This window comes from Astyanax mexicanus, chromosome 11 (assembly GCF_023375975.1).
Source record: "Astyanax mexicanus isolate ESR-SI-001 chromosome 11, AstMex3_surface, whole genome shotgun sequence".
Lineage (NCBI taxonomy): Eukaryota > Metazoa > Chordata > Actinopteri > Characiformes > Acestrorhamphidae > Astyanax > Astyanax mexicanus.
In genome coordinates, this window is record NC_064418.1 from 35,732,685 (window position 1) to 35,759,355 (window position 26,671).

A 26,671-nucleotide genomic window follows, 5' to 3' on the forward strand; every position below is an offset into this window, starting at 1 on the left:
TACATGAACGTTATCAGCATCAACATGCCAAAAGTATAATGGTAAGTGGAAAAGTAGTATGTAAATTAATCATGAAGTCTTACATCAGGGGAGGGTTTGGAAACAGCCACACCTACACTATATAAGTTGTGAGGTGTTATCTTGTGAGTAAGAATAAACAGAGTGAAGCATTAGATGATAGTGAGTATTAGATGAATGGGACATTTAGTTTCTTAAGTTGTGCGGAACATGTCATTGAAGGCAGTACCACCCAAAGTGGACAGCACCATAGATGGTAATGATCATGACCGGCAGCGTCTGGCTTGAACAGAAAGCACATAACGTGTTTCATGATAAATTTACCAATAGAAATGGAATTTATTAAAAGTTTAAATCTTTTTTTCTTTACTTCTCCTGTGATGTAATTTTTTATAGTAAATTACAGAGAAGCACTGTTATGGGAAATATGAGATGATATTCCATGCTTTTTCATTTTTTTCCTTGCTGATATTAATACATGTATAATATATAGAAATTGATACAATAGATGCATCTGTATCAGTATACAGTGTTGATATGTTGTTTGGGCTACTTAAATATAGACCAATACAGATGATTTCAAATCATAATCATAATGCCTTGGGATTTTAAGATGACACCTGCCCTAAGAAAAAAATCGTTCTGTAGTGCTAAAACTTACCAACAACAAATGCTGCTTGACCTTTGGTTTTCTTTTTTTTCTTTATTGTATTGTTTGGTTGACTTCTATACTCCTTTGATTGACTTCTAGACTCCTTTGGTTGACTTTTGGGATCTCTTGCTTGACTCCTGGACTCCTTCGATCGTCTTCTGGACTCCTTCGATCGACTTCTGGACTCCTTCGATCGACTTCTGGACTCAGGGGTTTGACTTCTGGACTCAGGTGTTTGACTTCTGGACTCAGGTGTTTGACTTCTGGACTCAGGTGTTTGACTTCTGTAGTCTTTTGGTTGACTTCTGGAGTCTCTTGACTTTTTAGGTTGAGTTGAGGTCTTCTTTGGTTGGGTAGAGGTCTTCTTTGGTTGACTTGTGGTCTCCTCTGGTTTCTTAGTCGTTTTCTTTTTCTTCTGTAGAGACATAATACAACACGAAGAGACAGGAAAATGGACACTGACATTGAGACTTAATGAATCGCCATTGGTAGGATAATCAATCTATCTAGTATCATAACTTACTGGTGTTGGTCCAGGGCTTGGGTCTGCAGTATAAATAGTGTCTTCTGACTCTCTGTCTTCATTTGTTTGTCCAGTCTTCTTCTCTACATGCTGATCAAGCTTTCCTTCTTTCTTCTTTACTTTCCTTATTTGGGTGCTTTCTGCATCATCTCCTCCACCTGCTTTCCTGGACTGGGTCTTACTGTCAAAACTAAGAAGAAAAGACTATAAAACACTTAGCCAGAGTCACATGGGGGAAGGTTCAGTGGGGCGTCATGGCTGAAATACTGCACAGCGAGACGGAGGGAGGGAGGCAGGGAGAGAGATTTAGTGATAGAGCGCTGTGATGGAAAGGGAAGCTCTAATCTCGCAGCTTTCTCGCAGCTTTTGGGAGGTGGGGGGTCGGTGGGGGGCTGAGAGGGGCTGCGGCAGAAACCCGAGCTGCAATCAAAGAGTGATGGAGAGCGAGGCGGACGCAAAGGCGAGACGGGTGAGAGAGGAATGCAAACAGTAATTAGACGGGATATTAATGAGCCCCGAACCCCGCGGAGTCAGGTCGTTTGACCTTAGCCTGACCTCTGACCTTGTGCCGGCACCAAGTGTGTGTGTGTATACTCAAAACACAGGCGCTGAGCGGACATGGGGGAAGTGTTATTTGATGTAGTGGTGTGAAGTAGAAAGTAAAAGAGAAGCAAAAGAAGAAAATGCAGAGTGAAAACTGCACTCAGAGAGAGAGAGAGAGAGAAAGATGCTGCTTCTTTCAGGGAACTGAAATGAAATCATCAACAGTTCTGCTGTTGCTCTGGTATTAATACTATTTCATCATAGTGTCCAAAATATGATGTGCAGCCAGGCTGCTTGTGTTTGTGTTTTTTTGCAGTGGTCTTGAAAGGAGAATTATTGGTACCATAAACTAGTATTTATCAAGGCAGTATTCATAAACTTCACTTACGAAACTTATATGATGTCTTTTTTTACTTTCATCCTTTTTTCTGTGACAACAATGATAACTTAGGCTACGTTCATATTACAAGCCACATTGTCCAAATCTGATTTTAAGTTGAATTTACTTAAAAATTTTGAGAAAACCGGTTGCCTTAAAAAAGTTAAGTGATGGATAATGAAAACTTAAGTTAGCATAACTTAGAACAGCAAGTTATTACACCTTAAGGGGAAGTTAATTTAACTTTTTTATTTTTGTTATACTGTAAGACCGGATAAGTTGATTTTACTCAACTATTTTTAGGCAGCCGGTTTGCTCAATTTTTTTAAGTAATGGGGAATGAAAACTTGAGTTAGCATAAATTAAAACATCAAGTTATTATCCGTAAAGGGGAACTTTATTTATTTCTAAGATAGCCGAGGGGGAATCACTACACACTGATGGTGAGTGTTAGTCAGAAACTGTTGGACACACCCAGTATGCAAAAAGAAGCTGCCAATGGCAACAGACTAAACTCAGTTATTATAAGTTGGTTCAACTCAAAGATCTCAGTTTGAATGTTAATGTGCCCACAAATGTTCAACTAACACAAAATAGTTGAGTATTGTTTAGAAATATCCAATATCCAATTCAAACAACTTATGGGTTTACAGTGTAGAATGTATTTGGAATGTATATCTTGACGGTTCAGATTCACATTTGTAAGTGATCTGTATCTGTGTTAAATGTGAAGGAATCTGTCCCTGAAACGCCTCACATGCGCTCATTGATCTGTGTATAAGCGTCACCTTTTTCACCAACAACAAAAAACAGCATATTTGAGAGACTATTCATAGCTTTATAAAGGTGGAATAGATGCATTAGCAATTAGCAGCTCATATGTGGAGCATCTTTTGGTGGAGTGGAGAAACAGCAAACAGCTGGTCTGAAGTTCATGCTCAGGTCGAGGAGGTGAAAAAAGGCCAGGTGGTTTGCTTTTGCTGTTTTTTTGCAGGTATAGCTGCAGAGCTGCACCAAGAGACAGAGTGTGGGTACGAGAGAGAAACACATGCGTGAATGCAAAAAGACTCATGAATTCCGGTTTGACTGTTCACATTTATGTCACATGTTCGTGGATCGGATACGTATCCAATTTAGGACCACATATGAGTATGAGTTTTGTGACTTTTCAGCCTGGTAATGTGAACGAAGGCCTTTATAAACGCTTAAAGGCTCATTCCGATAAAAATACTATATAATATGATAAATGCTGCTTTTGTTGGCATAACACCTATGCCAAGTGGTTCATTTTGGTCAACATTTTGGCATATCAAGTTGTCACAACAGACTTTGTAGGTTAGTAAAGCTAACATTGTAGTAATAACAGTGTAGTTTTAAACACCTGGAACCTGGTAACAAGGGGGCGGAGCTACAAATGAACAGGTAAGCACACAGAAGACGGGTGGAGTCACGGGATACACACAGGGCACGTGCAGGTGAAGGTAAATGACCACAGGGACAGACCAGATGAACACAAAAATAGGACGAGTCCGTTACAGAACAATGTCAGTTACTGTGTAACTGTTGTAGTATTATACAGTGCTGTTCAGAGGTTTTACTCACTTAAGCACATTATTTTAAAAGCATTTTTAAATCCTAGCAATAGGAGAGATTTTACTGCTCAAATTCTAGATTACATGTAAATTGGATGTGTTTTACTAAGTAAATAAACACTTACTGCACAGAAAATGAACTTTTTTTATTAATCATACCTATATGTGTATGGTCTTATACATTTTATTAATCAATTGTTCTAGTTATAAATTTCAAATTTTGAAGTAAAAGGTCATTTTGGAGCATTTCTATTGCTTGATTTCTCATAAATGTTTAAATTACAGCAAAAATATGCAAGTCAATTAGCATAACATGATAATACCAATATTTCTTTACTTGGCATAGGTTTTATGTAAACTTGACAGTGCAGGTAAACTAAACATTTATAACACTTTTGGGATAATAATCCTTTATAAGTAATTATATGGTTTAAGTCATTAAATTCTTCTGTGATTTCAGTATGTTTCTTTAATGAATCCTGCACTTTGATAAAGTGTTACTGACAGCACTGTACAGCAGCATAAACAGTACTGTGAGATGCATCATTTCAGGATTTATAATCAACAGCAGCAGCTTTACTTACTCAGTCTCTATTTTTCTGTTTGTCTGGGTTTGGAGCTCTGCTTCCTGCACAGCTGTGGAGATGGAGAGGGCTTTTTTCTGAGGACTGCTGGCAGACGTGGAGTTTGGTATTGATGACCCAGGTGTGTCTCCACCCTCGGGCTGGAGAGCCTGTGTCCTTCCGCTGCTCTTTAGTTCAGCGTTTTCCCCTGCGGACAAAACCACATATCTTTTTGTCATATGTGAGCGTGGTTTAGCTATCAGCCATATGTACCGAAACTTAGCTAGGTCCCTCACAGTACACATAACTATGCGTGTGCAAGTGCATTTGTTTGATACACTATATGAGCAAAAGTATTGGGACACTTGTACATTTATTGTTTCGTCCTAAATCTAAGGGTTTTTGTCCTGCTTTTGTTGAGAAATGCTAAATTGACAAAAAGATTTGGGGCATCTTCTTATTGATTGTTTCTTATGTAATTAAGGGATTTTATTGGAGTAACTGTCTCTGCTGTCCAAGGAAGGCTTTCTACTAGATTTTGGAGCATTGCTGTGAGGATTTGATTGCATTCAGCAGCAGTAGAGTAGAGATTAGATTTGGTTTTATACCTATTTAATGTCCTCTTTAGGTTGGCTTTCCAGACATAGATTAAGCCTAGTTCTTATTTTCTTATTTTTATTTCAGTGGATAATCTCTATTCAGAATTCTGTGTAGCCAGGGGTCTGAGTGGTCCGGCTGACTAAGGTTTTGTAACTATGATTGGAAGATCGCCGGTTCGAATCCCGTTAATGTAGCTTGCCGTCAGCTGCCGGAGCCCTGAGAGAGCACAATTGGCCTTGCTCTCTCTGGGTGGGTAGATGGCACTCTCTCCTCACATCACTCCAAAGGGTGATGACGATCAACACAAGGCGTCTGTGAGCTGATGTATCGGAACCGAGTCGCTGCGCTTTCCTCTGAGTGCAATGTGATGCTACTTGGAAATACTACTACAGTTCAAATAGAGATGGGGGCTGACTTCACATGTTTCAGAGGAGACATGTGCTGGCCTTCACCCTCCTGATGTTGGGGCATCACTAGTAATAGGAGGAGTCCTAATGAGTGTGTTGGGTAATTGAAAATGTAAAAAAAAAGTATTCGGTGTAGCCCAGGACTACGCTTACCCCCATCTGGGAAACCAATCCTGTCTAAATGTTTAAAAACACCTTGTGCCAATGTTACTTCTAAAATCAAGGGAATTAATAAGTCTCAGGGAAGGATTTACACTAGATGTTGGACATTGCTCTGAAAGTTTGATTGTATTCTGTCACAATAGGGAGTGAGGTGAGGTGAAATTAATGATAATGCAACACCAGTTCATCCTAATAGATGTCAAAGTTAAAACATTTTGGAGCATTTGGACCATTTCTCATACGTTTTGGACACAAAGTAAAGAACATCTGCTAAGTTCAGATCACTGGAACACTGGAGAACAGCAACAATGAATTTTAGTTTTTCTGTGTGCAGCAACATAATGTATTAAATCTTAGCCCCAGAACCAACACCCAATACCACCAAATATATCATTTGGCATATATTTAACCTTCTTACAATAATACTTATTTAATTATATTTATAATTATAATGCTTATAATAAACTTTATTTATATAGCACATTTTATACATAGAAGTGCTGCTTCAACAAGAAGACAAAGTAAAAAAACATAAACATTTATTATATTTACTGTACTGTATTTCTAAACAATGTGCAACATTGTTAAACTTGTCTGCCACCACTAGATGACAGTATACTGGCCTCATAAGTGGACACCAGGCCCTTGTAGAGCCAAATTAAATGTTGTGGTCTAGACAACCCAAAATGTAATGTTCACACATGTGGAGGTTAATAGCAATGTGTAATTTTACGCTTCTCACAAAGTTTAAACTCAGCATGAATACTTCATATTTCATATATCATATTTTAGATCAGTACCTGCACACAGGTGAGTACAGGTGAACAGTCTACTGCTTACCTTTGCTATGAGCAGGTCGGGTTTCTATGGAACGCTTCAGCTTTCCTGGTCTTTGTTCAGATGCACAGGCCTTCGCAGGAAAGAAAGATTAGATTTGATATGATTACATTAGATCTTACCAGACCAGGTGTGGAGGTTTGAGAAACGTCACATACAGCTGAGACGGAGCATGAACGCTCACCCGTACCTCAACCATTCTTTTTCCGTCAGCGTCAAAACGCTCTGCATTCTCCACTGCTCCGGTATGTTCAGCAGTAGGTCTCTCCTTGAAAAGTGTACACACAGGCATGCAGCGTGAAAACCATATCAGCAGTGTGAATTCTATAAGAGCATGTGCAAATTATAACCTATTGTTCTTGGTTCAGCTGGACGGCGTTTCTACCATCCCCATGCAGGTTCATACATCATCAAATCTGTCTGGCAACAGTACAGTAGATTCTGCTAAGAGGTAATCCTCGGTGTGTTTAGAGACTATGTTTCATCTGTCTTTATTTCTCAGGGCTCCTCCAGGCTCTGTGAAATAATGAGACATCACCCTCTGAGCAGATGTTCTGCAGTAAAGTAGCTGGTCCTTCAGGTGCAGCTGGAATGGTTTATTTAGGCTCGTACCTCTTGGTTGGAGTTCGCTTGCTGTCTGCGGCCTGGAGCCTCCAGTTCACCTTTGTTCATTCTGTCTGTAAGAGGAAGAAAATCGACTTATCGCAATTTGTTGTTGTTTTTACTGTATGTAATGTTACATAGTACTGAGAGTTCAGGGGAAGTGTGGCAGTCAGCGCATCTAGAAATCTAGAAGATGATGTATGCTGATTTACTTCTGCATTAAATCAATGCAGAGTCTACAGCATAGCCTGCATAAGTGGTCTACATTGTTGTGAGAGTTTATATGTGTCTGTTGGTGATTGCATCAGTCTGAAAGCAACAGCAAATATGGAAATGCAAAGGTGCTCAGTGGACCAGGGGACGAGTCACAGTTTGTGAGGTTTGCTTTGCTGCAACATGTAATTACATTTCTGGGAAGATATGCATCAGGCCATATTTGCAGAGATTCAATGCAGAAGTACAGCTCTGAAAAAAATTAAGAGACTGCTTCAGTTTCTGAATCAGTTTCTCTGATTTTGCTATTTATAGATATATGTTTGAGTAAAATGAACTTTGTTGTTTTATTCTATAAACTACGGACAACATTTCACCCAAATTCCACATAAAAATAGTCATTTAGAGCATTTATTTGCAGAAAATGAGAAATGGCTGAAATAACAAAAAAAGATGCAGAGCTTTCAGACCTTAAATAATGCAAAAAAAAAAAAAAACAAGTTCATATTCATAAAGTTTTAAGAGTTCAGAAATCAATGGTTTAATCACAGTTTTCATGTGTCTTGTTATGTTCTCCTCCACTAGTCTTACACACTGCTTTTGGATAACATTATGCCACTTCTGGTGCAAAAATTCAAGCAGTTCAGTTTGGTTTGTAAGTAATTCATCATTGTTTTTTATAAATTGGTCCTAATACTAAATATCTTGGTCATGAAACTAAATATCTACAATTGCCAAGGATCTGCAGAAAAGTTTATTTGAGATTAGAATTGTGGTGCACTTTTCCACTGTGCAGTGTTGTTTGCAGGACTGAGTGAACATAGCAGATACAGTCTTTTCAAGTTAGTTTTGAGTCACTTTCATTTGTTTTTCTTGACTGAATATGTAGCCAAGTTTTTAATTTGCGGCATGAATATGAAAGGTCATATCAGATTCATGCAAATTTTTGCTTCTATGTATGTACAAAAACTCACTTGGGGTCAGTCCTGACACTGTCAGTCTGCCTGCTCTGGACTCTAAAGGACACAGAGACTCCCAGAGATTTCCCAGCATTCTCGCACTCGGTACTACAACGACTCATCGGATCACGTGACACTATACTATAAATACCCCTCAGTTTGCTTATATCATTGCTGAGTATTGAATCTAGGTTCCTTAGCTCTATGATGCGTTTATCTTTGTTTATTTGCTTTTTCTGTTTTGACCCATTTTTGTCTACGAATTACCTTTTTGCCTTGCCCAATTTATTGGTTGTTTTTCTGTTGCTTGTATTTTTGACTACTCTCTTGCCTATTCCTCATTCTACTTGATTTACTGTGTTGTTCATGTATCCTGCCTCATTGTTATTGACTCTACCTGCCCGAGACTCTCCGTATATGCCTGCCCCCTTTGTTAATAAACTGTTAAAACTGTTTAAACTGTATCAGTGTGTGTCTTTCCTGGTCCTGGCCTGTGTGATACTTGGGGAACATGCATTTAATTACATCTGACCAACTGTGAAGCATGGGGGTGGACGTCTCATGCTTTTGGGTTGTGCTGTTGCAAGTGGCATAACAGTATTGCACAGGTAATGAAAAAAATTTTTTAAATAAATAAGTATGGATTCTACAGCAGGATAATAATAATGAGAAATATTTCCCAAAGCCCTTCTGGGTGGCAAGAGGAGACTCAAAGTCCCCTGATAGTAGAAAATTGTGACTGTGCATGCAAGATGCAATTATTTAGAAATAGAAGAGTGGAAAAAAATGCTATAATTATTATATTATTATTATAGTTGTTTTAAAACCTGTAAAGGGTGTGTTGTATTTTTATAAAACAGTCTTATTCCGTTGCTGGATATTATTTTTTTGCTTTTCACTCTTTAAGTTACACTTGAAGAGAAACAGGCATTTTTTCCCATAGCAATGCCATGATGTTTTCATCATTCCAACACAGACCTGTTTTGTTCCCTCTAAACTGTCTCTAACTTCAGAAAACATAAACCCAGCTCTTCCGTGACCCTGAGTGACCTCTGAGGGTCACACTTTACTGAACCCAAAACACTGCACATTCCTGCAGCACTGCTGATGGATGCACATGCACTCAAGTGAGCCATGTGGCCAAGTAAGTACACTTACCCCCCCCTTTACACTATAGGTGTAAAGGTATAGATATAAAGCCACCCCATCATTAAGCTGTGGAGAAGCGGAACAGTGTTCCAGTCAATACTTTTTGGATAACTTATGGGGTTAACAATGAGGTGGGGTAGTGATCATAAAACATCCTCACCTCTTTTAAAGCTCCTTTCACTGAGTGCAATCAAATTCTGACAGCTAGTAGAAAGTCTTCTTTGCACAGTAGAGACAATTATTATTAACAAAAGCAAGAAAAAAATGTAATACAGAACAATTTCAAAAACATTGAGTGAGCAGGTGTCCTAATACTTTTGTTGTACGCAATAATATCACCAACATTTTTGAATATCATGAATGATATTATATCCATAAATATTGTGCCATATCACCCACCCCTAATTATCACATCAGGGTAGTACTTTTTCGCTTTTTTATCAAAAGAAAAAAATCACACTGTTCTTATTTTCCATTATAAATGTACTAGAGACAGATTATATCTGTCCAGTATTATTTATTTTACTTTAATCCTGGATAAATTGAGGTATTTGGAGTGCATTATTATTAGTATCATGACATCCTGGATCATTGCCTTCTGTTACAAATCTGATAAAATTTTTGTATTTTTTTCTCAGTTAGTTTCTCAGATTATTTCAATTAGGGCTGTATGAAATAGTATGCAATAGTAAAATGTTATTTTCATTTTGTTGCAGCCGTGTATTCTTGAAATATTTTTTATTCAGTGTTTTGTCATGTCGCCAAGAGTATCGTTATAACGAAAATACCACAAAATATTGTGATATTATTTTAGGGCCATATCGCTCACCCCTACCCAGGACATCTGTTCGAAAAAAAAAAAAAAAAAAAAAAAAACACTGGTGTAGACAATGTCTTCACACCAAGAGTAGAGATAAAGCTCTGGAAAAAAATAAGAGATCACTTAAAAATGATGAGTTTCTTTGACTTTACCAAATTGAAAACCTCTGGAATATAATGAAGAGGAAGATGGATGATCACAAGCCATCACACCAAACTGCTTGAATTTTTGCACCATGAGTGGCGTAAATCCAAAAGCAGTGTGTAAGACTGGTGGAGGAAAATATGCCAAGACGCAAGAAAACTGTGATTAAAAACCAGGGTTATTCCACCAAATATTGATTTCAGAACTTGTAAAACTTTATGAATATGAACTTGTTTTCTTTGCATTATTTGAGGTCTGAAAGCCCGCCACCTTTTTTTTTGTTTGTTATTTCAGACATCTCTCATTTTCTGCAAATAAATGCTCTAAATAACAATATTTATATTTGGTATTTGGGAGAAATGTTGTCCATAGTTTATAAAATATAACAACAAAGTTAATTTTATTTAAATTTAAACCTATAAATAACAAAATTAGAGAAACTGATTCAGAAAGTGAAGTGGTCCCAATTGTTTCTATATTATGTATTATGTCTTGGCTCCACTAGAGGGAACCCTTAGATTAGACCTGTCCACAGCACAGGTACCCATGTATACCATTATTACTATAGCATAGGAACTTTATAGCAGTGGTTAAGCTGTCTGTAAGCATTTTTTTTCACAACAGTTTAACAAGTACTTTTCCATAAAGCCATGGTCGTAGTAGTGAAGTAGAGCTGTAGTGAGCAGAGGTAGATGATGTACTGCACAGTTCACACCAGAAACGACTGCCTTGCCTCTGTCCTGCTATAGCGAACTAACTATATTTGTTCATTCACTCACACACACTCACACACAGGCACACACACATTCACGTGCAGGCACACACTCTTTCAAATGTTCAGATGTTTGTTTTATGTACTCTTGGCCTTGAGCCCTGAGACGCAGTGAGCATGCTCAGTGTTTGCCTATAGGATCTGTGGTATTTGCTTTACGCCTGTGGGTAGTAGATCAGACCCAGTAGAGCACAGCAGACTGCAGCCTACAGCCCTGCACTCACACACACACACACACACACAGGGGCCAGTTCCCCCAGCACCACCACACCAGCGAGGCCGCGTTTATTTTTCGACGAGTCTGTCTGTTTTAATGGGTTCCAGGACTGCTTTGAAGTCAGGGAGAGGGGGAAAAGGGTGTGTTAAGCAGATAGAGTAAAAAAAAAAAAAAAGAGAGAGAGAGAGAGAGAGAGAGAGCATTCTCACTGACAGTCAGTGTTGTGATTTTATATTGATTGAGGTTCTTTTATACATAATTTTAACAATCCTTCACTGCAATCAGTTTTTCTCTTCCATCCATCCACATCTAGGGGGGTTAGCTACTATAGTGCCATTGGCCGTAACGTTTTTTTTAATAGTCTTACCCTAAAATTTGCCCTATATATATATTAAATTATGTCAATAATTTCCCTCCGTACTGTATTCCTGTTCTCCTGCTCCTCATTTATTATTATATATCTACTAGAGACAGATTATATCTTATATTATATTATTTTACTTCAATCCTGGATTTATGGATATCTAACAGTGTTCTCTGGAATGATAGTGTTCCAATCAATACTTTTGGGATGTCTTTTGGAGTTGAGAGTGAGGTGGGGTGGTGACCATCCAACATCTCAACCTCTTCTAAAGCTCCTGTTACTAAATCCAATCAAATCCTGACAGCTAGAAAAAACCCAAATCAAAAAAAAATTCACACTGTTCTCATTTCCCATTATATATCTACTAGAGACAGATTATATCTGTTCAGTATCATTTATTTTACTTTAATCCTGCATATATGGAGATATTTGGAGTGCATTATTATTAGTATCATGACATTCTGGATCACTGACTTCTGTTACAAATCAGATTTTTAAAAGAATTGTATTTTTTTATATCTTAGTAAGGGGTGTGCTATATCCTATCGTAAGCAATAATACAATTTAATTATTAATTTAAATAAGAGTAAAGATACAGCTCTGGAAAAAATAAGAGACCAATTAAAAATTATGATTTTCACCAAATTAAAAAACCTCTGGAATATAATCAAGAGGAAGATGGATGATCACAAGCCATTAAACCAAGCTGCTGAACTGCTTGAATTTGTGCATCAGGAGTGACAGAAAGTTATCCATAAAGCAGTGTGTACGACTGGTGGAGGAGAAAACATGACAAGATGCTTGTAAACTGTGATTAAAAGTTTAAAAGAGTTATTCCACTCTTACATTTCACTGACAGCTTCCTTTTCTCTTTCTCTCTCATCCTCTATTTTGCGTTCTCTCACTTTTTGTCTTTATCTCTTACTCTGTACCTCACTTTCTCATATTCCCCCTCCCTCATTTTCTCTCTCTCTCTCTCTCTCTCTCTCTCTCTCTCTCTCTCTCTCTCTATCTCTCTGAAAGCCCCTCCACCCCTACCGGACCCCTCTCCAAGCATCCAGGGCAAATGGAATGTAGGCCACAACATATCGCTTTAACCTGAAGTGGCACTTTTATTTCACACCTTTTCTCCCCAATCAGACTCAAGCTAATAGTACAGTGCAAATGCAGGTCCCTATTACCATTCACACTCCAGAGTGATTTAAAAGCTCAACCCAGGTGAGAAATGGGAAAGATGAGAAAAAAAAACATAAAAAAGTTATGTCACTGAAGTAACTCTCTATATAGGCTTTTATTTATGCAGGCTTCTATTCACGTTTAAATGTGTAACTCCTAAAAGAGGTCTTAAAACTACTATATAATATTTCTAATTACCACACTTACCACAAACATTTATCTGGAAAATACATACAGTTACTTTTTATACAGTTCCGGGAAAAAAGACCACTTAAAATTGATGAGTTTCTTTAATTTTACCAAAATGAAAACCTCTAGAATATAATCAAGAGGAAGATGGATGATCACAAGCCATCAAACCAAGCTGAACTGCTTGAATTTTTGCACCAGGAGTGGCATAAAGTTATCCAAAAGCAGTGTGTAAAACTGGTGGAGAAGAACATGACAGAATGCATGAAAACTGTGATTAAAAACCTGGGTTATTCCACCAAATATTGATTTCTGATCTCTTAAAAATATGAATATGACTTTATTTTATTTGCATTATTTGAGGACTGAAAGCTCTGTGTCTTTTTTGTTATTTCATCCATTTCTTATTATCTGCAAATAAATGCCAATATTTTTTATTTGGAATTTGGCAGAAATGTTGTTCATAGTTTATAGAATAATACAACAATAGTAATTATACTCAAATATATATATATATATATATATATATATATATATATATATATATATATATATATATATATATATATATATATATAGCAAAATCAGATTTATATGTATATTAAGTATGTAGTTTTGGTGATATTTTGTGACCATTTGCATAAAATTGGTACTTATGGAAATTATAAAATTATTGCAATATTTAATAATATCAGATTAGCAGACCAAGGGTAATCGTGAACTAGAACAAATGTTTTATACTAATTTTAGCTTCAGGCCCAAATGTTAACAACTGTTTGCTTAGCCTGACTAAATTTATAACTGTAGACCTGCTTCATGCTCATCAAGCCAGACTGCAGAATCCCTTTTCTTGTCTTGGCATACAGTGCCTATAAAAATGAATCACCACTTGGATGTTTTTCCCTTTTTTAGGTCAGGGGATAGATAAAAAAATTCCAAGTCACTGAGTAGGCCTTGGAGTTCAGTTAAATCCATCGTTAAGAACTGGATGGAATATGGGGTATGTGTAAATCTGCCTAAAGCAGTGCTCCTCCAAACTGAGTGACCATGCAAGATAAAGACATTTGAGGGAATCCACCAAACCTACAATATATTACAACTATTGTCCTTAACTATAGTTTGTCCAAAAGCAAGAGGGAGATTCTAAGATTCAATGAAAGAAGGATCTTTTGTCTGAAAAGACTAAAATTGAGCTTTTTGGCCATGAGATTAGATGCTACATTGGCAGACACCAAACACTGCATATCATCATAAACACACCCGTCCATCACTCAGTCTATGAGGACAACCTGCTTAAGACACATGGCATATTTCTTCTAATTCTTAATGATGGATTTAACTGAATTCCTTGTGTGTTTATAGTCAGGTATACTGATTAACCAGATTAACCAGTGACTGGATCTTCCACAATACTGGACTTTTTTTTTACTACAGTCGGTTGAAACACATTTACTGCAGCTTTGAAATTGCCTGGACCTGTGCTAAATTAGTTTTAGTCACATTTCTTACTTTGTAGAAATCTTGGCAATTTTATTTTGACAGAATTGTTTTGGCCCGCAAGCATGAAACATCTGGTCTGTGAGGTTGTTTGAACTAAAATGAACAATAATGAAAATAAATAAATAAATAAAATACTTCTCTGGCGAGCTTTTGTTTACAAGCCTCTCCGTCTTTCTGTCGCGCTCGGCATGACTTTAGTTCTCATTTAGTTCCCTATCTCCTTATAATGGCGTTTTTCCCAGCTGTGTTGGAATTCACTAGCCGGGGCAGCGATAGTGTATTGGACCGCAACCCTGAGGACACCAAAACAGATTTTTGGCTTGGAACATTTCTGGCCCACAATCAAACTTAATTGCTGACCCCTGTCCTAGGGGATGTTTGATGCACACACTTTTTTATAGACACTGTACTTTCCTTTTCATTTCCTGAATGATTTTGTTCTTTATCATATTGTTCTGTGAAAAAACCTTAACTGTTCTTAAACCTGCTTAAACCTTTAAAAAGTTTTCACATTTACAAAAAAGGTTAAAAAATATTGAGGGAACCTAAACAAGCACTTTTATGGCATCACTCCAAATAACCCCTTTGGTTCCTTTTGACACCTTTATTTTTAATAGTGTGAGCTGTTTATTATGTGCCTCAAGTCTGGGAGTCCCTGCGCTCCGGATCGCAATGTGTCGACTCGGCTATGCCGTTCCCTATTTTTGGTCACAAACTTGTTAGCAAGTAGTCAGAGTCGAGACAGGCAGTCGTAAAACATCCCCTACTAATTCCACGGACACACACGTTGACTTTAGAGCCTAGTCCAGCACTCAGAACTGTCTGCAGCACTGGTCTTTCTGAATGGGTAAATTAGCAACCATGGCGATCTATGAGTATCTGTGAGTGTCTGAACTTGCTGAAATGTGAAACTCGGGTGCGCCTGGCTACATTTATTTGGCTGCTTTTTGTGGCAGGGAATTTCTTGGCACGAGTTTGTTTCACTAGAGCATGGTTGATTAGAACTTGTGTTTGAGGTTTTCATTCTCTCTCATCGAAGTTCAAGTGGAAATAACACACATTGCCGAGAGGGTATGGGGGTATTATGTAGTTTCAGTGGAAAACATACCACGCCGGATTATTAGGCAGCATTTCGCCGTAGTATTCCACATAAGCCCTTGAGCTTGGCCGATTTTCCCCAAAGCGCACGGCCGATGTTCGACATTTGCCTTAAGAATTTTTATTTAGAAAGTCTCTGTTTCGGAGGAGGCCCAGCTTTGGGGAGGGAAGGGGAGACGTGGTGAAGGATAGAGCGTGGGTAGATAGAGGGGACGGGGGGTTGGTGAGAAGGGAGAGAGGGGGTTGGGTGGGTAAGGGAGACTTTAGGTTGGGTGGGGGGTTTGGGTTTCTGACCAGTGACAGGATAAAGGAAACAGAACAGCTCCAGAGGTCGGCTTGAGAAAACACAGCCTCTGTCAGTCACACAGACTCCAGAGCTGGGATTAGGCTCTGGCCTGGGGGGGGATCGAGTTTCTCCGGCCGGGATACCTCACTCCTGCAAAACACTACCAGATGTGGAGCAGCAAAGACTGAGGGGGGAGGGGATAGTGTGTGTGTGTGTGTGTGTATATATATATATATATATATGTGAGTGTAATACGTTTTTAGTTTTACCTGTATTACCTTTTTCATGTTTTCATATGAGCGTACTATAGCACACTTTACTGGTCTGGGGCAGCTGGGGTAAGGTGAAATCGGAGAGAAATACAGTGTTCTTGATTGGCCATAGACTGTATATTCAGATTACACACACACACACACGATATACTACACAAATCTGCATGAAATTAGCTAATGCGTTGATACTGTACCATCAGCCCAACTCAATAGCAACTCATCTAACACTCTGCAGATACTGTATCATTCTATTCAAACACAGTCATGCTGTCTGGTGAAATTTTACTATTACAAATCATTACCCATTACAAAGTTCACAGTGTTTTATCTAGGTGATCACTGACCTGTATATGTACTCTGCTGCTCCTTCAGCAGGATCGCCCAAGGCTGTTCCCCAACTCCCTCGGAAGTCATAACCCTGAGAACTTCAGATAGAGACACATTCACACCATGCGGGTTGTTTCCTTCCTTTCTTTGTTGCCTGCCTGCACTGTTTTCTGTCTTTTGTTTGGTCTGGTTGACCTCTTCACCTTCTCAGCATCAGTGTGCTTGACCTAACTTTCCTCTAAATTACCGTGACTGGCCCTTATGCTACATTCTCTGCAGAATCTACCTCTAAACCAATCAAAACCACATTTTAACAATATCTGTCTTCTTAGACTTTTATATAATTTAGTTTTAAACTGTTTGAAAGTATAATGCCACTTTTAAACACTCTTAAACGTGTCTTGTCTTTGTGCAAAACATCAAAAAAGCCAGGTAGAGAGTTAATTACCATGTTCTCTAGTAGCCTCATCCAGAACTGGGTGGTCCTCAGTGTCAGTTAGGGCATCCCAGAGAGACAAGCGTATGATTTCCCCGGCAGGACCCATTATTAAGGTTCCACAGTGCTCTCCCTTCTCACACTCTGAACTCACATGCAATGGAAGAAGGCAGGAGAAGAATCAGGTCATGATGAACTCAAGGAAAAGATTACAATGCTTTCCCAATCCCTCAACATTACCTCTTCTCTTCTGTGTGTGTGTGTGTGTTGTGGAATCAGTCGCTATGTATTTAATCACTTAACTGTATTTGGACTCAGTGACTGTGTTCTAATGCTCTAAAGAAGTTTGGCTCTCCTTGGCTGCTCGCCTTCATGGGTAACTTCATCTGGTTTGATTAAACGTTGAGGCGAAGGCTGCATCATATTACAGCTCATCTAATCCCTAATGCGAGTGGTGTTGACCACATATTTCGGAGGAAGAGAAAAGACGCAGCTCGGCTGGATATCTCACTGTGTTACAGCAGGATATTATGACATGGTTTTGTGCTGCATTACCTCTCAGTTCCAGAGGAAGGCTTCCTCGGATGATGCCAGATCGAGGCTCGGTCTGGTCTGCAGTCTCGCCAGGGTCTTGTCTGTAGAGAGCCATAGAGCTCTGTTTGCCAGGACCCTTACGACCTATAAAGGGGGGTAGTGGGCCTGGAATGGTCTGATTCTCTGGAATTGAAATAATCATAACACCATAAGAAGTGACTTTTAACTTCTTAAAACACCAAGAGAGACAGTTTCTTTCTATGTTCAGCACAGCTCCAGGGATTCCAGAGTAAGCTATTTTTCTGACACAAGGTTGCCCAACAGCTAAGGGTGCATCCCAACTCCATACTAATTATTAATACTAATAAGTACTGTATGTAGTATAGATCAGTGGTGTGCAGGGAGGCCCTTCTAACCCTTCAGAGAAGAGGTGACCAGGTGGTCCATATAAATCATTACATAATATTTAATCAGTAAATATATATTATCGTTATTTTAAACTATAAGCATATATTTTATAAATTAACTAAAATAATTCAAAGCATTAGTCTGTGTTTTTCAGTTGCTATGGGACTCTTATCTGACTGACAGCGGTTTTAACCAATCAAAGCTTTTTTTTTTTTAAATAATGGCTTCTGCCCCCTTGTGTCTGCGTGACCCTTCTGCTGATTTTGAAAAGTGTGTAGTAATTAGTATATTAGCAAAGTCGCAGGACAATCTAACCAATCAGATTCATGATTTTCACTCCGGGGGGCGGGGCCATAGCTGTCTAACCCCTTCTCAGCGCTATGCTGAAGGGGCTACGTGTTGGTTAGTGTAAAATGGAGCTCATGCTGGATTAGTTCAATAGTTAGCTAACTATTATATAATTGCGGCTGCAAATGAGACAAATATTGTGTCGTATCATATTAAAAAGCCTTTCTAAAGGCTGCCCTTCAATGTGAAACTAATTCACAATGATAGGCCGTCTGACTGGTGAGTCTTTGTGTGTACTTAATGTTTTGGCTGACCTGGGGTCTTGTAGGTATACAAATGAGTGATATTTGTTGACGAGCTGTACTTTTAGGAAAATGAAGCATTGATTTGTCGTTTGTAGCTGTATTTTGGGCTGTTATTGTGCATTAAGCTCCAGTCAGATAATGTAGTTCTAATATAAATCTATGTGTTGGTCGGTGGGTGGAGGCGGGTGTTGCAGAAGGGGTATCCACTATATTAACTGCACACCACTGGTATAGATAAATGTGGTAACTTAGTTCAGTACGCTCAAAAATCAACAATATATACTCTGTACTGGATGGGCTTGAGGGGAGTAACCATAAAAACAGGGTTGGCTGTTTACTGAAAATCCCACTTTTGTGGTAGTGTAATTTGGTAGAAGGCTTGTTTTGGGAAGCTTCACTCCTCCACGCAGTGAGACAGCTGATTTCAGCCTGGTCTGGGGGTGCAGCAGGCCTTGAATCCATCTATCTTCACCCCAATTTCTCTACACTGCTTTTTGAGAGTAGGTTGAGAGCAAAATGACACAGATTTTTTGTAAACTCTGTCTGTTTTTCTTTCCTTCTTTTGGTCTCTATGCCAATCTGCTTTTCTCTGCCCTTTTCTCAGAGTTTTTTGGCCTCGGCGGTCTGGCCCCACAACCTTGCAGGGGACGAGGGGGAACTTCAGCTAGTGCTCTGTTATTTATCATATCACCCCCAGAGATCTCCCCAGCACCCTGCTGTCAGCTAGCCCCGCTGCTCCCCCGTCGCCTGCCTGCCCCACCGCCCACCCTGCTCCAAAGGCTCTATTTAGCAGCAGCCAGGCCCAGGCTGAGCCGTACATGGAGATCACTGTGATCACTCCTCAGAGAGAGGCCGTGCTTTTCTTTCACTGCCGCTGCTGCTGCTGCTGCAATAGTGTAGCTACAGTAAAGGAGCCTCTTCAGGCCTGTAGGGTTTAGCTTGTTTTGATTCCATGTGGGGACGCTGTACGTGAACTAATAAGGAGCAGAGGGGTTGTCAGCACAGCTATGTATGAAAAATGAGCCGATCACAAGACCTGATATTAAGTAGCTTGTGAAAAAAAGGAGAATGATGTATTTGCTTGTGAATCACTGCTTTCCTTTCCATTTGAAAAAAAAAAGTCAGCATTCCTTTTTTAGAAATTAATTTGACCATAACCAGTAAAGCCAGTAAATTCTCTTCCCTTCCCAAGAGTTTGATTTTATGAGCCACTGAGCCAGCACCTTCAAGGATTTTAATGTTATTTTATTTCTGGAAACTTTTCTCATTTTTACGTTCCAGTTCATCAGTGTATGATACTGTCATCACATGCACTATAATTAAAAAAATGATAATTTTATTAAAAATATATATTTTCTCCCCAATTTACAATGCCAATTACCCAACCCACTCATTAGGACTCCCCCTATCACTAGTGATGCCCCAACACACCAGGAGGGTGAAAACTAACACATGCTTCCTCTGATACATGTGAAGTCAGCCACTGCTTCTTTTCGAGCTGCTGCTGATGTAGCATTGCAGAGTAGCATCACAGCGCACTCGGAGGAAAGCGCAGCGACTAGCATAGTTTCCTCTAATCTTGCTGTTCTAGAATGTTGTCTTTCAGTCACACCAGAATGTTCTTCTACTCAAACTATTCTACAACGTTTTTCTTCTATTCTAGAGTTCTAGATCTTCCAGTCAAACACTAGAATGTGGTCATCTACTGTACTTAGACTGTCCTATAATGTTTTCATGCATTTACAAAGCTCTAGAACCTTCAGTCAAACACTAGATTTTTGTCTTTAACTCACAGTGTCCTGTTTTTATTATTAGGAAGGCTTTAGTGCATCCACTTGCATAGAATTGTATCTTCCACTTAAACTGTCTTAGAATCACAATATTTTATAATATTGTCCTCTATTTACCCAGTTTTACTACATTTTCTTTCACTCATTTTTCTAGAGTATTCTCATTCTTTCTACACATTCTAAAAGTTCTAATTTTTTTTTTTCTAGAATATTTTCCCCTGTTCTTACTGTGCTGGAATGTTATATTCTAGTCAGACTTGAAAATCGTCTTCTACCCAAACTATATACGTTTCTAGAACTTCCAGTCACACAATACAAAGGTGTTTTCTACTCAGATTATCCTAGAATGTTTTCCTCTACTTGAAAGATTTTAAAACGTTCTTAATGTTTTAAAATGTTCCTCTATTTTAACTATTCTAGAATGTTTTATTCTATCAGATGTTGCATGAATGCTTTGGTTTATTCACATTGAAATTTATTTCAGAAGGTTCTAGTTTAATTTATCTCTCAACACCTATGTAGGAGTATTATAAACTTATGATGCAGGTGATACAAAGGCATGAATAGTGAAATATTCAGCAGCTCATCTCTCCATACCTTTGTCCTCCACAGGTTCAAACCAAATGAGGTTATAGTGCTCTGCAGGATGAAGGAGGCAGCCATGTTCAGGAGGCTCTTTCTGTCCACCTCTCATTAACGACTCGCCCTTCTGCTCCACACCTCCAGACAGGACATCCTTCTTCTCAGGAAGACCATCCTCTCGTTCTTTCTCATCCTCAGGAAGACCATGATGACCATCTGAACAACAGCAGCAGAAGGCAAAACTCTTAAGACAGACCTGGGAGGCTGTGCTATTGAGGTTAATGGATGATAGAAATCACATTATCATATGATTTACAGACTCTGAAGTATATATACACTAAAATAAATGATGAGTAGAATTTCTACATTTGCTTGTTTTTAAGTAAATTTAATTTTATGTAAATTTGAGTAACTTCAAGACTTAAATGGTACATAGAGTAAATAAGTGATCATTTCTTTTAGTAGACTTTACCTAATTTATTTTTTACTAAATCAATCCTTTCTTTTTATGATACATATAATTCCTAAATATTATATAATACATATTATTGTAATTCTAAATATTTTTAGTTAAAACACACACATTTTTAGTGTATTAAAAAGAATGTATTACATGCCATCCATGTGTTGAGACAGTGTAATATGTGTGTTTTAACTAAAAATATAAAAAAATTCAGTAATTATAATATATTATGTATCATAAATTATTTGAGTAATATTGTACAAATGAAATAATTGTAATTAGGTAATATTGTATGTAATTAAGTAAAGTTTACTAAAAGAAAGGATTAATTCAGTAAAAATAAATGAAGTAAAGTTTACTAAAAGAAAGGATTTATTCAGCTAAAAATAAATTAAATCAAATTCAATAAAAGAAAGGGTGATTCAGCAAAAATACATTAATTAAAGTTTACTAAAATAAAGGATTTATTCAGCTAAAAATAAATTAAGTCAAATTTACTAAAAGAAAGGATTGATTCAGCAAAAATAAATGAAGTAAAGTTTACTAAAAGAAAGGATTGACTGAAGTTCCGTTCTCTTATTTACTCTATGTAACATTGAAGTCTTGAAACCGAGTTGAAGTTACTTAAATTTATCTGAAATTAAATTTACCTAAAAAAAGCAAATGCAGAAAGTTGCTAAACATTTTTTAAAGTAAATTTAATTCATCATTTTTTCCAGTGTAGAAATGATGGGTAAGGTAAGATGGAGGAACTGGATGGAGATGCTGGAGAACAAAAACACTGAACATCTTTACTTACATTTACATTTACATTTTCGGTATTTAGCAGACGCCCTTATCCAGAGCGACTTACAACAGTGCTTCAAAGTTACTTAAGTTATCCAAAGCTAGTTTGTAGACTAGGATCAAGAGATACATAGAACTTAATCATGTTTAGAACCCTAGGAACCTCTTTTTTTTTTTTTTTTTTTTTTTTAGTTTAGGAACTCTTTGAAAAGATGTGTCTTCAGTCGACGTTTGAAGACGGCGAGTGACTCTGCTGTTCTGACATCCAGTGGAAGTTCATTCCACCACCTTGGTGCCAGCACAGAGAAGAGTCTGGATGTTTGTTTTCTGTGTGTTTTGAGTGATGGAGGTTCGAGCCGAGCCGTGCTGGAAGCTCTAAGAGCTCTTGGTGCAGATCTGGCTTTGACCATCGCCATCAAGTATGAAGGAGCTGGTCCGTTTTTTGCCTTGTAGGCCAGCATCAGGGTTACTTACTAACAGTAAAAATTAAACATTGCAAACATTCATTTTAGTGCCCTTTGCCATGCAGAGGTAGAATTTTGAGGAACATCTTAAAAGACATCAGACAGTAATCTGATGAGTTGAGTCAGGTGTGTAGAAACATAGAAGAGAAAAAGGCGCACAGACCAGAACATAGTTTTGATTGATAGTAGTAGTAAATAGAGGGGAACATACCATACGACTTTTGGGGGAACGTCTCATCTTGATTCATTTGTGAAGGTAGAAGCAAAAGCACGTTCCTTAGGACGCATCTTTCTGGTGGTTTGGGAGCAGTTGTCTCTGTCTTCCTGTCAGTGTGATGAATATCTGGCAGCTGTGGTACTGAATCCTTGTGGTTGTCTCTAGTGTTGCCCCCAGAATTTACCTAAAAGACCATCTTCACATGAGTGATTTTCACTTTAACAACTACAACTAGTTTACATATAAATATATACAGCTCTATAAAAAATAAAGAGTCCACTTAAGTTTCTATGATTTTGCTATTTACAGGTATATGTTTGAGTAAAATGAACATTGTTGTTTTATTCTATAAACTATGGACAACATTTCTTCCAAATTCCAAATAAAAATATTGTAAATTTGGAGCATTTACTTGCAGAAAATGAGAAATGGCTGAAAAAACAAAAAGATGCAGAGCTTTCAGACCTTAAATAATACAAAGAAAACTGTCAAGTTCATATTCATGAAGTTTTAAGAGTTCAGAAATCAATATTTGGTAGATTAACCCTGTTTTTTAATCACAGTTTTTATGCATCTTGGCATGTTCTCTTCCACCAGTCTTACACACTGCTTTTGGATAACTTTATGCCACATCTGGTGCAAAAATTCAAGCAGTTCAGTTGGTTTGATGTCTTCTTGGTTTGTAATCATGCATCTTCCTCTTGATTACATTCCTGAGGTTTTCCATTTGGTAAAATCAAAGAAACTCATAATTTTTAGGTGGTCTTATATTTTTTTCCAGAGCTGTATATTGTACAGAAAACATTTAAACCGGAAACAGTTCACCACAATATGTGTAATATTCGTGATACCCAGTCAAACCAGTTTCTACAGGGTAAAACAGAAATTTCTGCCTTTTTTTTTTGAGGGACCACTGACTTACTTCATGCTCCTTGCTGTCTGAGTCTGAGGGAAGAGTCTGGTTAATGGGAGGTAGATGGAAGGTGTTGAAGCTGGGCTTTGGATGTGTGTTCGTTTTCCTCAAGTGTGCATCAGTGGCTTTCTGTTTCACTAAAAAATAAAAGGGAAAATATAAGTCTAAATGGTTCTAAATGGCATTTACTAGTAACTTTAGGAGGTATACTTTTGCCATTACATACATTTGGTTCACTCTCCGGTTCCACAGTTAGAGATTATACCACCCCTAGACAATTCCAATTTATATGTTGATCTGTTTTTTTAATCTGATTTTATTTCCATGTATTTATTGATGAATTTTAGTATTTTCTTAAATAATGTTACTTTTACAGCTCTGGAAAAAACTAAGAGACCACTTCAGTTTATGAATTAGTTTCTCTGATTTTGCTATTTATAGGTATATGTTTGAGTAAAATGAACATTGTTGTTTTATTATATAAACTACAGATTTCTCCCTAATCGTCATTTAGAGCATTTATTTGCAGAAAATGAGAAATAGCTGAAATAACAAAAATAATCACAGTTTTCATGCTTCTTGGCATGTTCTCCTCCATCAGTCTTACACACTGCTTTTGGGTAACTTTATGCCTTTACTCCTGGTGCAAAAATTCAAGCAGGTCAGCTTGGTTTGATGGCTTGTGATCATCAATCTTCCTCTTGATTATATTCTAGTGGTTTTCAACTTGGTGAAATCAAAGAAACTCATCATTTTTAAGTGGTCTCTTATTTTTTTTTCCAGAGCTGTATACTGATTTTTGTTTTTACTTTTAACAGAATTTTACATTTGTCTGTGGTCGGTTTTTAAGCATAATTCATTGCCAGATTTTCAGACAATTTTAGAAAATTGAATAATTGTAAAATAACTGATATTTTCCAGGTAATAAATGCAAGTTAAATTTCTTTTGTATGCAAAGTTTTTATCATCCCATAGTCTTGCATTTGTGTTCATTTTTTGACTAGAAAACCAGAGGAAAAACACTTTTGGCTGGATATTTGTGCTTGGTGTTATATTCAGCAACTTTAAACCTGAATGGTGTGTATGTTTTTTTTACTGCAAAGCAAAGTTTTTTTACTCCAAACAGCAACTCTACAGAAGAAGGAACAAAAAAACTTTCAGCTTTCAGTGGACGTCAATGTAAAATATTTTAAGTGTTTTTAGACTGTATCTCTTGGTCCATTCATTATAAAATATGGACGCAATGCAAAAAATAAGGACCCGATTCATATTATGCCAAAAACGTAAAACAGGAATGTATATATATATAAAATGTCCAACATGACACATAAAATGGAGGTGTATAATATTATTGTAACCTGGTATATAGGTGTATATACTGTATATAAATTTAATTTTCTGTAAATGGTAAAACTCCTTCTCTCGCACGTCGTTTGAGAAAGTCCTTCCTCACATCAAGTCAAAGCAAGTCTTTGTAGAGTTTGCTGAAGGAGAATTTTAGATGGCGCTCATTGTTGGCTATTTGTCGGGTAGACAAAACTTACCAGGGCTTCGCTGGCAGGCTGCCTCCACGTGTCTTGTGAAGTTGCTGACACTAGAAAGGTGACTGCATCCCAACGAGGGGTTGATATTCGCTGGTTTTGAAGAGGAGCTTTCTTTCTCGCCGCCTGTTTCTATTGCACTTTGTTTCCATTGACCACTTTCGTCCTTTGGGTAGCCAGTCAAATGCTCTGTAACCTGGTGAGAGCGAGTGAAAGTAAGAGAGATAAAAGCTATTGAGGAAAAGGTTAGGTTCTTTGAAGTTGTGGTCAAATTGCGTACAGAGGGAAAATTTTAACAGCAGTCAATGACACTGTGTGGTACTTTTTGAAAAGTTTCAATTGATCAACCTCAAATAGATGCTATACGTGTCATTCCTATTCTGTTAGTTCCACATTCAAAAGCCAAATGCCTCCCACAAAAAACAGTGTGATGCTCCTTTGAAAGAGACTTTTAAAAAGAGTGTAAACTAATGCTGTTTAAGGTCAGATGATTCGTTCTAAACGGACCTTTCTGAGCCTCTCATCTGAAGATGATGATGATGATGGTGAAAGAATGGAAAATTTTTCTAGCAGTAATTACGTCGGAATTACATACAGAAAAAAAACAAAAAACTGAGGAATCTGAGGTCACATTCTGAGCGTGCCAGATCACAGAGTCAGATCACAGGAGACAAGTCTAAAGCTTGCAGACAGTGATACAGTCAGGTGCAGCTCTATTATATCACTTCTGCTGGATTCATTCAAACCCAATTTATTCTAATCTACATTGTCACTTTGTGTATTAAATTTGTCTAAATGGGATTAAATGAAGTGGAATGTGGGATTGGCTAAGGATGCAGCGTTATTTCACTGACCGTCTGCTCTACAGTCCATCCTCTCAGCTCTTCCCGAGCTCTGCTTTCTGCTTCAGTTATTGGGCTCATCTGAACTCTCTGTCTCTTCACTGCTGTTCTGAAAGTCGTCTTTATCTCCTTGTTTGTCGTCTGGTCCTCCGGGCCTTTTGTCTTAGAAGTCACAGTGCCACCTGTACACCAGTTTTAAATACATATTCAATGGAACCCATGTCATCTACACTGTATGCCTGGATAGGTTGAATTTACTTTAAAACAATGAAAAGTAATGGGTAGTGAAAACTTTTTTTTATTTTTGTTATACTGTAAGACCGGATAAGTTAACTTAACTTAACTTTTTTAAGGCAGCCGGTTTGCTCAAATTTTTTAGTTGAATTTACTTAAAAAATTGAGGAAATCGGTTGCCTTAAAAAGGTTAAGTAATGAGGAATGAAAACTTGGGTTAGCATAAATTAAAACATTAAGTTATTACAACTTAAGGGGAAGTTGATTTTTTTCTAAGGTAGCGCAGGGGGAATCACTACACACTGATGTTTAGTGTCAGAAACTGTTGGACCCACCCAGTATGCAAATAGATTGTGACAGAAGCCAATGAAAAAGAAGCTGCCAATGACAACAGACTAATCTCAATTATTATAAGTTGGTCCAACTCAAAGATCTCAGTTTGAATGTATATATATTTTTAGTTGAGTATTGTTTAGAAATATCCAATTTTATATACAAAAGAC

General features: G+C 37.7%; 1 protein-coding gene across 1 annotated transcript in view; it reads right to left on the reverse strand.

Annotated features, from left to right (window-relative positions):
• Positions 1 to 26,671, reverse strand: part of LOC111194900 (uncharacterized protein KIAA2012) — a 51,301-nt gene that overhangs the window by 8,200 nt on the left and 16,430 nt on the right. The window contains exons 6-19 of the mRNA XM_022680275.2: positions 25,947 to 26,116; positions 25,096 to 25,288; positions 23,561 to 23,688; positions 22,633 to 22,822; positions 20,724 to 20,924; positions 17,357 to 17,518; positions 16,814 to 16,945; positions 16,383 to 16,463; positions 6,889 to 6,953; positions 6,467 to 6,544; positions 6,280 to 6,349; positions 4,292 to 4,478; positions 1,194 to 1,383; positions 680 to 1,085 (exon numbers count right to left, since the gene is read on the reverse strand). Coding sequence (XP_022535996.2) covers positions 680 to 1,085; positions 1,194 to 1,383; positions 4,292 to 4,478; positions 6,280 to 6,349; positions 6,467 to 6,544; positions 6,889 to 6,953; positions 16,383 to 16,463; positions 16,814 to 16,945; positions 17,357 to 17,518; positions 20,724 to 20,924; positions 22,633 to 22,822; positions 23,561 to 23,688; positions 25,096 to 25,288; positions 25,947 to 26,116 — 2,253 coding nt within the window. The remainder of the gene's footprint in view (positions 1 to 679; positions 1,086 to 1,193; positions 1,384 to 4,291; positions 4,479 to 6,279; positions 6,350 to 6,466; positions 6,545 to 6,888; positions 6,954 to 16,382; positions 16,464 to 16,813; positions 16,946 to 17,356; positions 17,519 to 20,723; positions 20,925 to 22,632; positions 22,823 to 23,560; positions 23,689 to 25,095; positions 25,289 to 25,946; positions 26,117 to 26,671) is intronic.